Source organism: Natrix helvetica, assembly GCF_964273705.1.
Source record: "Natrix helvetica genome assembly, chromosome: 3".
NCBI classification, from domain to species: domain Eukaryota; kingdom Metazoa; phylum Chordata; class Lepidosauria; order Squamata; family Natricidae; genus Natrix; species Natrix helvetica.
In genome coordinates, this window is record NC_138549.1 from 117,904,760 (window position 1) to 117,919,836 (window position 15,077).

General features: G+C 42.1%; 1 protein-coding gene across 7 annotated transcripts in view; it reads left to right on the forward strand.

Annotated features, from left to right (window-relative positions):
- The window catches only part of SLC6A9 (solute carrier family 6 member 9), a 64,743-nt gene that overhangs the window by 47,405 nt on the left and 2,261 nt on the right, over positions 1-15,077 (forward strand). For all 7 annotated transcript variants that reach the window (XM_081948506.1, XM_081948510.1, XM_081948507.1 and 4 more), the window contains 11 exons: positions 4,254-4,410; positions 5,153-5,284; positions 6,958-7,213; positions 8,613-8,745; positions 9,536-9,670; positions 9,792-9,895; positions 10,600-10,837; positions 12,487-12,621; positions 12,740-12,839; positions 13,766-13,866; positions 14,835-15,005. In XM_081948506.1, the coding sequence (XP_081804632.1) occupies positions 4,254-4,410; positions 5,153-5,284; positions 6,958-7,213; positions 8,613-8,745; positions 9,536-9,670; positions 9,792-9,895; positions 10,600-10,837; positions 12,487-12,621; positions 12,740-12,839; positions 13,766-13,866; positions 14,835-15,005 (1,662 nt within the window). The remainder of the gene's footprint in view (positions 1-4,253; positions 4,411-5,152; positions 5,285-6,957; positions 7,214-8,612; positions 8,746-9,535; positions 9,671-9,791; positions 9,896-10,599; positions 10,838-12,486; positions 12,622-12,739; positions 12,840-13,765; positions 13,867-14,834; positions 15,006-15,077) is intronic.

Here is a 15,077-nt window from a genome sequence, read left to right on the forward strand (position 1 = left end):
GGGCTGCGCTTTGCATTATGGGTGCCGGCACACACATGCACTATCGCACGTGCCGCTTGCATTTTTGGCACCCAACGACAAAAAGGTTAGCCATCACTGCTCTAGAAGTTCAGAGTGGCATATGTAGAGGCCTCTCATCATTATATCATCACAGCAATATTCCTGTAAAGGATTTGGGGTGGAGCTGTAATCACTACTACAAAAAAAACCTCCAATGGTCAAGTTGGGATTTAACTGTAAGTTTCCCCAGTCACAGCCCAATATATTAACTGATATTGCTTCAGAATGGCGGCTTTTGCTCGACCACTCTTTTTTTTTCCAAATTATAGTTGTAACTTGGACAGCAGATTGCTAATTTGATTTAATCAAGGTAGGAATTTGAAGAAAGGAAATAATATCTCTCGTAACCTATTAATGGCGCTAAGGACAATCCAAACGTTTCCACTTTTTCTTTTGAATGCCTTATCCTCTATCTCTCTTTTTGGTTCATGGTTGTTGACTGATATAAAGTTAACTTGATGTAACTTAGTTCAGGTAAGAAACTGAACTATGAAGCAGAAAGCACTTGCTTTGAATTTATCCAGCTTACATTGGTTGCATTCGTAAAACGTCCTTAACCTGCTTATTGTATCATGACTTGGGACTAGTGTACCTGAAAAGGTTGGCTTTTTTCTAGAGTCCCTACCCATCCAACTAGGTCAAATAGAATGGATATGGTGCAGATACCATCAGACAAAGAATGTTGGCTGACAGGGACTAGAAGGTGAGCTTTTTCTGCAATGGCCCCTGCTCTGTGAAGCATCCTTCCTTTAAGATTAGCATGTCCCCAACCCTATTAGCCTTCTATAAAGCTCTAAAAAATTGGCTATGATCCCCAGCCTACATGTGCCAAAGGCCCCACCTCTTGGCTATATTGGCTATATAGTCAGATACCTTGCTTTTGTACATACTTCGGATTAGACATGTTTTTTATTGTTTTATTGCTTTTTAATATTTTTGTTTTAAAATGTTTTTTTTAATTTTAATTGTAATATACGGTATATTTGGGATATGTGTGAGTTGCACAGAGTCATTTGCTAAGATTGGCAGCTACAGAATCAAAAGGAATAGAATAGAATCTTATCTAATCTAATCTAATCTTATTATATATTATAGAATATAATCTTATTGCATTCTTTGACAAAGTGACAAAATTAGTGGACCAGAGGAATGCCGTTGATATAGTTTGGACCTCAGTAAGGCATTTGATAAGGTAGACCATAACTACTACTAGATAAAGTAGAAGAATGTGGGTTAGACAGCATCACCACCAGATGGATTTGTAACTGGCTGACCAACCGCACTCAACGTGTAGTCCTCAATGGAGCTGCATCTACATGGAGGGAGGTATCCAGTGGAGTACCCCAGGGCTCTGTTTTAGGCCCAGTACTCTTCAACATCTTCGTCAATGATTTGGATGAGGGAATAAATGGGGAACTCATCAAATTTGCAGAATAGAATAGAATAGAATAGAATAGAATAGAATAGAATAGAATTCTTTATTGGCCAAGTGTGATTGGACACCCAAGGATTTGTCTTTGGTGCATATGCTCTCCGTGTACATAAAAAGACAAGTTACATTCATCAAGAATCATAAGGTACAACATTTAATGATTGTCATAGGGTTCAAATAAGCAATCAGGAAACAATATCAATATAACAATATCAATATGAGGATACAAGCAACAAGGATACAAGCAAATCAAATCAAAAACTAACTAACTAACTAACTAAAAAAGCTCATTTCTGCTTTTGCAGAAAAAATTAAAGCAATATGGTTAAAGTACTGGACTAGGGCCAAGGAGTTTCAGATTCTATTCCCCTTTCAGCTGTGGAGCCATTTTCTCTCAGCCCAACCAACTTCCTAGGTTCTTTTGTTGTGAAGAAAAAGAGGACGTTAGATTGCTAATATGATGTTTTGAGCTTCTGAATGAAAGATGGGTGCCTAATAAACAAACCATAAATGAACTGAAAAAAACTGGCTTTGTGAAACCTATGAAACACACCAGTGGTGGGTTTCAAAAATTTTTAGAACCTCTTCTGTAAGTGTGGCCTGCTTTGTGGGAGTAGCTTGCTGGCCATGTGACCGGGTGGGAGTGGCTTGCCAGCCATGTGACCATGTGGGCGTGGCTTGCCAACCATGTGATTGGGTGGGAGTGGCCAACTTGTAAAATGTGGTGAAACTCACTTAATAACGCTCTTGCTTAGCAACCAAAATGTTGGCTCAGAAACTGGCATTTGAAGCACGCAAGTCTTAAAGCTGTCAAGTTACAAGACCCTTGCACCCCTAACCCTTTAGAAAAAAAACCCAGGGGTGTTCAAACTTGACAGCTTTAAGACTTGTGGACTTCAACTCCCAGAATTCCTCCTCTCGCTCTTCATCTTGATGATGTGTGGACGGGCGGGGGGAGGGAGCTGGAACCGGTTCTAAATGGCACTGTAGATTTGTGGAACCTCTTCTATAGAAGAGGTTAGAACTGGAAGGAACCCACCCCTGAAACACACATACACACACACGAACATTAATCAAGCTCAGCATGTTATATGAATAAATGTGACTCTGGCTAAGTACATACACAGTCATCACATGTCCTTAAGCTGCTCTTTCTAAGCCCCAATATCGATCTATCCTTCAGCATTTTGTGGAAAACTAATATTCTCCTATCCCAAAAGGAAAAGCTATACCTTGAAGTTCAGATACGTGTTTTGCACATACATGATCCCATATCTAGGACCTACAGAGAATAATGGGAAAGATTCCTCCTTGAAAATATATAAAGCTGCTATCAAAGCTGGCACCCTGAAAAATACTGAGTTTAAATATAATTTACATTAAATCCTAATGCTAAATAGGAAAAACAAATAATTTTGCTCACCGCTTTCATTATGATACAAAGGGATTTAAACAGTTACCATATCTGGTACCAAATTCAATTGACCATTACTTGGCAACAGAATATTATAGATGTTTATATCCTTTGGCACCCTCTACTGGTTATCTTATTTTGAACATGTGCAACTATATTGTATTTTTATCTGCATTGACTGTACACCGCCCCGAGTCCCTTCTTGGGAGAGGGGGCGGTCTAGAAATCCAAGAAATAAATAAATAAATATTCAATATTTCAATATTTCTTTGAAATATTTTAAAATTACCTTACTTTAAGCTAATCAGTATTTAGCTGATTCCCCCATCCACTCTCCCACTCACTGAACTGGTGCAAGTTTGCCTGGAGAAAAATGGAATTGCAACTCAACCTATTGGAATGGGGATACCAATCATATCAACGAGGATTGTTTTAAATTACATACTAAGTAGGCAATATATATATATATTAAATTTCCACCAAAGAATTTAAGAGAGTTCAAGAGTCTGAGTTTGATTTCTGAGGTTGCCACGAAGAGAAGTGCATTTGGCTTCTTTTTTCAAATAATAATTAACATGTCAAACTCCCTACCACTAGAGGCAATCATTAGTTTAAATAGTTTTCAAAAATGAAGACAGTTTCCTGGATAACATATTCTGGGCAGCACTTGCACATGGTCTTTAGATAGGGAAGCACCACACAAGAAGGTGATTCCTAAAATAATTGGACCTTTATATCTATAAATAACCATCTGCTGGGAACAAGCAATAAGGGAGAGCTGTTGACATTCAGCTTTGGTTGTGCGCTTCCCAAATGAATCCGGTTGGCCAAAGATAGAAAGATAACATGGGTTAGATGAGTCTTTGTCTGAGTTAGCAAGGCTTCTCTGATCTTGTGGGAGCTTAGCTTCACAGTGGGCAACTAGAGTAACTGGCCCTGCCTGGGGTCTCTTATGCTGGATCACTGGGCAGGCAAAAGAAAGAGGAACAGAGGTTCCTTTGTGCCACCTCATCTCATGCCTGCTTTGTATGTGTTGCAGCTGCCAGCTTTTCTACAGCTTGACCCAGGATTATTCATCTGGGCAAGCAGGGGGTAGCAGCCCCATTACATCCTCAGATTCTCCATCCTTGCCTGCCTTTCCATCAGTTGGGGAGGGGGAGAGACATAAAACAACCAGAGTGCAGCCTTTTCCTCATTATCCTGTGTTAGATAAAGTGGGTGTAGGCTGTGTTTTCATATCTGGCTGTTCCTTCTTTGCATCCCTAGAAGGAGCTCCCAAAAACCTGCATAGAATCAAACCTTCCTTTACAAGCCTAGCAGTAATAACTGTCCTTCCTCTTTTGGCAGAATGGGGCTGTGCCTGGTGAAACAGATAAGCGAGATGAGACCATCAAACGAGGCAACTGGGGCAACCAGATTGAATTTGTTCTCACGAGTGTCGGCTATGCGGTTGGGCTTGGCAACGTGTGGCGCTTCCCTTACCTCTGCTACCGCAATGGAGGAGGTGAGTACGGACGTCAGAGCGCTGTGTTTGTGGAAAGGCTGGTGAAGACTGTGTGGGAGCATGTGTCTACCATAGTCTGGCCCGAAAAGTACAAAGTTGCTGGTAGCAAAGAAGCTCTTCAGAATTGATTCTTCGTCCGCCTCTGCTACAGCACAACAGGGAATGGTGGGCCTTTTGCTGTAATGTCCTCTAACAATTTTGGGACTCAGGTTTGTTCTTGTGGCCTCGCTCAAGAGGGGAAGCTATATGCTGTCTTACCTTCCTGACCAGGGGTACTTTGAATGTATTAAGTTATGATTTTTCAGGACTTGTGAACCAAGCCGGGCTGGGAATTCTTTAACTAATAGCCCAAACACTTCTAGAAGGCACCAGATTGGGGAAAGCCCAACTAAACTACCAATTGCATGTACTGGCGTTGAGATTATATGAAAGGACTGCTTGAAACAGCTGAGAATTACTGGCACAAATACAGTAGCAGGCTTTATCCCCATTTCAAATAAAACCTAAAATGTACTTTTTATTTCTTAATGGCTTTAAAGTCCTCCATTTCTTCAATCTGAGAATAAGAAGCTGCCCTCAACTCAAGATTGTTTTTAAACCTTATCCAGTGCTTTCTTATTTTACATTGACTTTTTATAACTGCAGATGCCCGGAACTGAATTTGACTTTGGCATAGAGAGCATGACTTCTACTCCTGAAATCCTCCTGTAAGGCTGATTTCTTCCTTTTATTCTGCCTCTAGGTGCTTTCATGTTCCCCTATTTCATCATGTTGGTGTTCTGTGGAATCCCCCTGTTTTTCTTGGAACTCTCTTTTGGACAATTTGCTAGCCAGGGCTGCTTGGGTGTCTGGAGGATCAGCCCCATGTTCAAAGGTGAGAGAGAATCAATGGACACTCCCTCAGATTACTGCCACAATCACATTCTCCATCTGGATCCTGTGTGCCCTCCACCACCACCACCCCTTCCCGGTGTTACAGCAGGGCCAGTTCTACCATAAATCAGAGCTGAAATGTGTGGCAGGGAACACTACGTTCTCCATTGTTTCAGGCAACCAAAGGTCTGAGCTGAGATTTTTCAAGACACACTGGCCTTATCAAATGAGAAATCTGTATCATTAGATATATTAGTATGTTTTACAAACATTTTAAAGCAGAGAATTTTAGTAGTTGGAAATGAACGTTGCTACCTTACCCCACTTCCAGGTCAGGTACATCATCCACATTGCTTCCTGTGAATGGACTATTACTTTCTTCTTCTGAGGTAGAATTGAAGTCCTAAAGACACTTCTCTAGGGGGCGCGCGCACACACACACACACACACACACACACACAGGTATCTCTGCAGCGACAAAGAAGGGTGCAGATGACACAGCGTGCATAGATGCAGTGCAGTACAGATCCTAGTCCCTTTCTACTTACATTGCAAAATTGCACACAAGAATGTAAAGGGCAGAGATTAAGTCTTCATGTCACAATGCACATTTCATCATTTGACAAAATCTCAACTTGCTGCATATGTGTTGAAAAAAAGAAGGAAAAAGGAAGGAAAGGAAGGAAAACAACAAAACAAAAAATAAAACAAAACAAAACAATGGTGGATGCCTATCACATCCACTCGTGACTTTCCAAGCCCCCACTGTGGAGAGGAACTGGAAAGAAAAGCTTTCCCCTCAGCTTCCTTTCAGCAACTCTAGGATTTTAAAAATGGCTGCTGTATGCCATCCAGTTTTGATCTAACTGGCATGGAGCTGAGGTAATTAGCCAGAGGACTGGATAACTATCAGCCATATAATGTGAACACAATTTCTAGAACCATATCTGATTATTGCTAAAAAACCTGATTGAATGCCTAGCAACGAAGCTCGTATTTTCATTTCAGAGAATCTGCTTTTTTTTAAAGGTAGAAAATCTGAAGTTCACAATAAATCCAAAAGAAAAGGTCAAAATATTTACTTCCTAGCACTAGCTTTTGCCAGATTTATTCTGCCCAGTTGTAAATGTATGAGTTATGGTCCCTCTAATCTAGATACATTACTATTCACATGCAGTCTTCTGCTTCCACCTCATGGCTACATTTCTGCTGTTTTGAATCTGAAAGCAGAAGACTGTAATGTCAGTGTTTGCACTAGATATTTAATGCTAAACCACCACCAGCCAATTCTAATTGTGGTGTTCACCTCCTTGCATACGCTTCACCGAACCATATAATGGCTTAATGGGTAGTCTGATCCACACAACTGGATAGGAGAATGGCTAGGTTCCAAAAACCATGCTGAACCACAAACCACAATATTGTTTTAGTTGCATAAACTTAATCATTGTGTGTAAGTGTTGGCAGGACATAGCTCTGTATCATAAACTAGCCTCATGGGCTTTATTGTTTCTGCTTTAAATTAAACATGCCCCTGCCATATGTGGTGTGTATGTTGCAAACTTACATCCTCTGTTTTACAATTCCAACATCAATGTGTTCTGTTTTTTACATTTAGCAGCAAACTCACATCTCAAAATCTCCCTATTTATCTTTATACTTTATTTCCTTCAGGTGTTGGCTATGGTATGATGGTTGTCTCCAGCTACATTGGAATCTATTACAACGTTGTGATCTGTATCTCCTTCTATTATTTCTTCTCTTCAATGACACGGGTGCTACCCTGGACATATTGTAATAACTTTTGGAATACAGGAAATTGCACCAGTGTGTTGGATGTTACCAACAGCTCAATGGGTTCATCACTCAACATCACACGTATCTTCAACCAGACTCTGAAGCGCACTAGCCCCAGTGAGGAATACTGGAGGTGATAATGGGGGCAGATAATGGGCAGGGAGGGTAATTAAGTAAATGGATATGGTGGGAAATGGGAATTGGTTTGTGAGAGATTTCCTTCCGTGGGAATAATCTGATCTTATCACTTCTGAACATTAGTTATTACACTTACTGGGGATGATGGAAGTTTTAATTCAAAACATATAGACAGGGACACAATTATGGAAGACTTATCCATAATTGGGTATGTCACAATGGCACATGGAATCTGTGATCCTAGCTTATTCCGTCTATAGGTTTCAGCCATCATCCCAACTTCTGTGTCTGAATGGTATTACCTAAGTCAAGTTGCATGTTGGAAAGATGTTGCTTCAAATGGAACAGGTATCTGAAAGATTGGATGTAGGCAGAGCGGTGGTGGGTTGCCAGTGGTGGGTTCCTGCCGGATCACACCGGATCACGCGCTCCCTTTCGGCGCAGAACCCGGAAGTACGTTCTTGCCCCGCCCCTGGCGACGGGACGACACTTGCCTGCGCTCCACCAGCTCGGCTGGGACCGCAGACGTTTCTCTGCTCAGCAATGTCTTCAGTGGAGCGGTGGCAGCCTGGCAGGCTGAGCCTGCGTCCCTTTCAGGCGCTCCGCTCCTCTGAGGAAACGTCTCCGGTCCCAGCCGAGCTGGTGGAGCGCAGGCAAGAGTCGTCCCGTTGCCAGGGGCGGGGCAAGAATGTACTTCCGGGTTCAGCGCTGAAAGGGAGCGCGCGATCCGGCAGGAACCCACCACTGTGGGTTGCTCCCTGTTCGGCCAAAATGGTAGTGGCAGCGGTGGGAGGCTCCACCCACCCGCCCAGACACTTCTGTGCATGCACAGAAGCATTGCGCACGCACACAAGCAAACCATTAGTAAACCGGCTAGCAACCCACCAGTGAGGCAGAGCCATATGTTATTAACATGTTTTATAATCAGAGGTCGATATACTAGTGCTGGATCAAGGGATGGAAACAGTAGGGAAGAAAATAAAATCACAGTATTTTTTACTAGAGTTGAAATAAATCCATGTTGACCCTTGAATTAGGAAATCGAAGAATTATCATGTTAGGGGAGCTATTTATACTCTAATAGACTTAACTGCCACCTGTATTTTAAAGAGTTTCTTATTAGAGGTGGTTGAAAACAAAATGTCTCCATAAATTCTGCTGTAAGTTTGTAGTGCTGAACTATAAACATCTATATACTGGTGTACTTAATTTTTGACTCTAAAATTTGTTCAAAGCAGTTAACTATCCCATCTTTAAGAATTTTCCCCCCTGTATTAGTTGATCCTGAGTGCCAGTTTTGGAGACCTGTGGATGCAAATTAGTTTGGTGCATTTGCTAGAGATGGATGTAAAATGCTTGCAAACTGGAGCTTATACTCCTATCTTTCCTTCCAGGCGGTATGTATTGAAGCTCTCTAGTGACATCGGGACTCTGGGTGAAGTGCGGCTTCCCCTGCTGGGTTGCTTGGGCGTCTCTTGGATTGTCGTCTTCCTCTGCCTCATCAAGAGTGTGAAGTCCTCAGGAAAAGCAAGTAGTGTTCCTCTTCCTTAACTCACCTGTGTCCAAGCACTGCATATAAATCCTTTACTGCTTTTAGGTTGGCTTTTGACCCCATCTGCAAACACCCTTGTCCTGGACTATTTTCCCGTTTTACATTGACATAGCACTCCTGATGTTCATCCTTGGTCACATAAGAGTGGCTTTATCTCATTCTGTGGGTTTATAATCTAGTCAGAGATGGGTATTCCTAAGTACTTATTAAATTCTATATATTTGTTAAACTATAGTGGCTGCAATAGGGTGTTTATTTTAAGAGCTGCAGTGGTGCAGTGGTTAGAGTGCAGTATTGCAGGGTACTTCTGCTGACTGCCAGCAGCTTGGCAGTTCGGGTCTCACAGACTCAAGGTTGACTCAACCCTCCATCCTTCCGAGGTTGGTAAAATGAGGACCCAGATTGTTGGGGATAATATGCTGACTCTGTAAACCACTTAGAGAGAACTATAAAGCACTGTGAAACAGTATATAAGTCTAACTCAGGGGTGTCCAAACTTGGGAACTTTAAGACTTGTGGACTTCAACTCCCAGAATTCCCCAGCCAGCATGGCTGGCTGGGGAATTCTGGGAGTTGAAGTCCACAAGTCTTAAAGTTCCCAAGTTTGGACACCCCTGGTCTAACTGCTATTGCTATTAAGAGGATGAGAGTCAAAGCTTATTTGGATAGCCTCTGAAATCAAAGTTCAGGGAGAAGAAATTTTTGCTGGAACCTGTTTTCTACTTGCAATATGTCTGAATGCTCTTCTGTGCCCCACTCTTTCAGGTGGTATATTTCACAGCAACATTCCCGTACCTGGTGCTGACAATCTTATTTGTGCGGGGAATCACTCTTGAAGGTGCAGTTAATGGCATCACGTACTACCTGACACCACAGTGGGACAAAATCCTTGACGCAAAGGTATTTAGAGAGGATAGCACAGAGGGGTTCATAAGCTGTGCAGCCAAGAGCCATACCTCCCTCTAATTCGAAACTACAGAGGCAACTCTGTTCCCCCAGTAACATCTTTTATCTTTGATAGGTATGGGGAGATGCTGCCTCTCAGATCTTCTATTCACTGGGCTGTGCCTGGGGTGGGCTTATCACCATGGCGTCGTATAACAAGTTTCACAACAACTGCTACAGGTAACGATGTTTGATAGAAGTGATGGGGAAAGAATGTACAAAGAGATTTTGGGGTGATAGATAGTAGTTCATATCTCTAGAAAGTAAACCGCATGAAAAATAGTGCAGGGATGTCAGTGTAGTAAAACTGCTAGAATCCTTGTCTGTCCCATTGTGGGGGAATTTGATTTTAAACAATGCACAGTTTTTGAGCTTTTCTTGGAAACACGGAAACTAGAAAGTTTAGTTTTGCCTTAAAGCACGAAGTGGAGCAGCCTCAAAGTGCAGATTAATTATGAACGTGATCCGAGCTGACATAATGGTTTGTATTCATTTGGCGAATTGAAGCAGATGTTGGGCTTCCTTTGTTCTTTGTAATGAAATAATTTTGCCTTCTTTCATCTAAGGATCTCAGAGCTGCGGGTGGCTTTCATAAGATTGCCTTTAGAAAGCACAAGTCAGATGGGTTTATGTCCCATCCTGCCAACAAATGGTGCTCAAGACGGCTGCAAGAATTAAAATAGACAGTCGAATTAACTAAAACATAGTTAAATGTCAATAAAATATAACGATGAAAATAAACCTCTCCCCTAATGTAGTACCTAAACCCACTTGCACGTCACACATGGGAGCCCATTCTTTAGATGCAGATCTTTGGGCTTGCTTCAGGATTCTCCCATTCAGCTGTAGTTTTCATGAGCTCTCCCATCTTGGTGTGCCCACAGAGACAGCATCATCATCAGCATCACCAACTGTGCTACCAGTGTCTACGCAGGTTTTGTCATCTTCTCCATCCTCGGCTTCATGGCTCATCACCTGGGAGTGGATGTCTCCAAGGTGGCCGACCAAGGCCCTGGCTTGGCATTTGTGGCCTATCCTGAGGCATTGACACTCCTCCCCGTTTCCCCTTTTTGGTCTATTCTCTTCTTCTTCATGCTCATCCTGCTGGGGCTGGGTACACAGGTAAACGACAGCTATGTGCAGTTTATGCTTTGGGGCAATTCTAGGTCCCAACATGTCTGAAAGCTACAACTCCAGAGAAAGCCTAAATTAGTTAATAAACGTGAATGGAAAATAATGCGCACCTATTATATGTGCGCATATGTGTTTGTTAAAATGCAAATCACCTGTACGTATGTACATACATGTCCCAAACTTGATTCATCTAGTTCGAAGGAAAGATGAAGGTTTAATGGTGCTTGGAAATCATGGGAAACGGAGAATGATTACTCTGATGCCGAGTGACTATCATTCCAAATTCCTTTATGGCCAAGTGAGTCATAATGAAGCTGTACCAGCAGGGCAGCTGTCTCCTATCCTGGTGCTTTCTAGATGGAAGCTCCCATTCTATTTAAGTTGTATAATCAATTCTCATGCTGACTTAGAATGATGAGAATTGTCGTCATGCACATCTGGACTACACCGACCTGGGGGTAGGTGGCAGGTTAAGGCACTGAACTTAACTATTAGCGCTAGATTCTCCTCCCAAATAAAGTACATTTGCCCCAAGTGCCGAGTCACTTAAGAAGCCCCGCTGATCTCCAACCTTTAAATTAATCAAAACCGATGCATAGGTAGTCCTTGGCTTGCACCCACAATTGAGCCCGAAATGTCTGTTGCTAAGTGAGACCGCTGCTAAATGACTTTTGCCCCATTTTACAACTTTTCTTGCCACAGTTGTTAAGTGAATCAGTGCCATGGTTAAGTTAGTAACACAGTTGTTAAGTGAATCTGGCTTCCCCATTGACTTTGCTTGTGAGAAGGTCGACTCTGGGAGACTGCAACTGTCACAAATATAAACCAGTTGCCAAGCATCCAAATTTTGATCCCGTGACCATGGGGATGCTGCAACGGTCGTCTGACAAACAGTCCTAAGTCACTTTTCTCAATGCTGTTGTAAGTTCAAATGGTTACTAAATAAATAGTTGTAAGCAGGGATGGGATTCAGCCAGTTCGGACCGATTTGAGCGAACCGGTTATGATTTTGCGCAGTTCAGAGAACTGGTAAAATCGACCACCGGTGACCACCAACCAACAGTGGTTTTACTGTTGCTAAATGAAAAAAAATAGAGAGAGCAAAACTTGTATGTGTATAGATAGATAGATAGATGATAGATAGATAGATAGATAGATAGATAGATGATAGATAGATAGATAGATAGATAGATAGATAGATAGATAGATAGATAGAGATAGATAGATGATAGATAGATAGATAGATGATAGATAGATAGATAGATAGATAGATAGATAGATAGATAGATAGATAGATGATAGATAGATAGATAGATAGATAGATAGATAGATAGATAGATAGATGGATGATAGATATAGATATAGATAGATAGATAGATAGATAGATAGATAGATGATAGATAGATAGATAGATAGATAGATAGATAGATAGATAGATAGATAGATAGATGGATGATAGATATAGATAGATAGATAGATAGATAGATGATGATAGATAGATAGATAGATAGATAGATAGATAGATAGATAGATGATAGATAGATGATAGATAGATAGATGATAGATAGATATAGATATATAGATATATAGATACTGTATAACTTATACTTTTTTCATTTTCATTATGTTTTCCTCAGTTCTGTCTCCTGGAAACTCTTGTCACAGCCATTGTGGATGAAGTGGGAAATGAATGGATATTGCGTCGGAAGACTTTTGTGACTCTAGGTGTGGCTGTGGTGGGCTTTCTGTTAGGTATCCCACTCACCACACAGGTATGAGGGAGAGTTAAAGGGCAAGGCAGAAATAGCCCATTCTAAGGCTGGAAGGGGCAAGGCTTGCTTAATCCAGTACTTAATTGTTTTCTTCTTCTTCTTTTTGTTTCTCTTCTAGGCTGGTATTTATTGGTTATCGTTGATGGACAATTATGCAGCAAGTTTCTCACTTGTGGTTATTTCATGCATCATGTGTGTTGCCATTATGTATGTCTATGGTGAGTAACTTCTGTCAGTTCCATGGATTAATTAGAACAATAGAAGAATATAAGAACGGCTGGAATACGGATGTTCCAACAGTTAGCACTTGATCAGTACAGCCAGAACTCCCCTGTGGGCCTGACAGCCAGGAATACCGAAAAATTAACTATATTACATAGATTCAAGAGTAGAAAATGGCATTTTCCCTGGCTACAGTTTCCTTGGAGCCTGGAGTAAGAAACAGCTAGGGAAAAGCTGCAATCAGGAATTTGTGTTCAGTTCTTTCTTATGAAGAGTCCATAACTCAAATGCAGACCGGACTAATATCCAATCACAAAAATTCAAAGGATATTAAAGTTTACTTGGCTGTTGCCAGTGTTTGGTTTCATTGGATACATTCACTCGCAGCTCAGAAGACTGTGGATCCAAGCTGCAGATCTGATTACTTGCTCCCCAACTAAAAAGAGTTTGTAGTTAAAGAAGCAGATTAAAGCAGCAGGTTTAGTGCAGAAATCTGGCCTCCTCGGGCAAGTTTCAAGGGCATAAGGCTAGCGTTCTAGGGAATCAAGTCATTGTGATGTCTCTTAACCACCTCCCAATCATTGCTGTTGCTATCACATTTATTACAGTATACTAAGGGGACCCATTGTCCTTAGAGGGGGTTCCTCTATTTTGCCTAGTGTTCTCTGGTCTGGACATTAACCCTATCAGGCACTCTGCCAGTAGGCAATGAGAACTTGCTTCAGATCTCTTCATTGCATAGACTTTTTTTGTGCTGTGCTTTCCCTCTCAGGAGTTGTGATAGAGGTAGGGAGCAAAGGAGCCATACTGAGGAACAGGGAGAGAAGCATAATGAAGAAATATACCCTGTGGACTTTTGCAGTATTCCTAGTGTCTAATTACAATACCTCCAGTCTAATTGACTGACCATCTTCTTATCCAGGGTACCGGAGCTATTTCAAGGACATTGAGATGATGCTGGGGTTTCCACCACCCCTATTTTTCCAGATCTGTTGGAGGTTCATCTCTCCGGTTATCATCTTTGTGAGTACAAAGAAGGGGACACGCACAAAAGAACATAGGAGACAGGATTGGGAGTGAGGGAAAAGGGGACTGGGTGACTAACAACATAACCAGAATGGAATAAAGACTAAGCTGCTTTTGTCACTGTGACAAAAAAAAAGAGATAAGTAAGTGTGGGAGGCGGGAGAGAAGGCCAGAGGTTTTCTACTTCCTGTGATAAAAACAAGCATGTCTGAGAAATTAAGAGGGCTTTTGAAGGTCCTCAGAATGCAAGACTAGGAATGATGCCAGGCAGTATATATGCTGTGGTCCACCGGCAGCCTGCGGAGTTGGCAGCAGAGTCAACACAGCAAGGAGGTTGGGGAGGGACATGGGCCAGTCCTGGAGTCTGGAGAAGACTTGGATGAGGGCTCTGCATCAGAGGCAGAGAGGAGGCCAGGCCATCTGGGAGTTATGTGCTGCCTCCAGAGACAGACAGCAGCGAGGCAGAGGAACAGGCTCCACCTATTCCCAGTGCGCGCATGTGCAGAGCTGCCAAACGGCAAGAATAGTTAAGACAGAAGGGACGACTTGGATGTAAGGCTTGGAGGTGATTGGCCCCTCCCATAGGACATAAAGGAGGAGCAAAAACACATGGGCCTTTCCAGAAAGCAATTTGGTTCATGCTGGTCAGTTTATCTTCTTAAACTCCATTTTGACTCTGCTCCGTGTGGCCTTGCCAAGCTCATTGCTATTTAAGTCTTTGGCAGTGTGTCAAGGAAGATAAAGTTGGGTGCTTATCAGCCTTATTCCGAAGGACTTTTGCAGCCTACTGTAGGACTCTTTACAACTATTTGAGACTCATTGTGGGCTGCGAATGAACACAATTCACAGCCTTTGAAATAAAAAGACGGTTTTTGGGACTAAGCGTGTGCTTTTTACTGTATCAGGAAGCCTAGATCAGAACAATATAGTTGGCTTTAATCAATCTTTTCCTCCTCTCCTTCCAGTTTATCCTCATATTTACAGTGATTCAGTATGAACCAATTACATACAACACTTATGTGTACCCGAACTGGGCCATCGCCATTGGTTTCTGTATGGCGCTCTCATCGGTCATCTGCATCCCCATCTATGCAGGCTACTACATTTTGCGCTCAGAAGGAGATTCACTGCTGCAGGTAGGACCGGGGCTTGCAGGCAACTGGGCAGAGATGCTGCTACTTTCTGGACATTATGGGTGTACTTGCCTC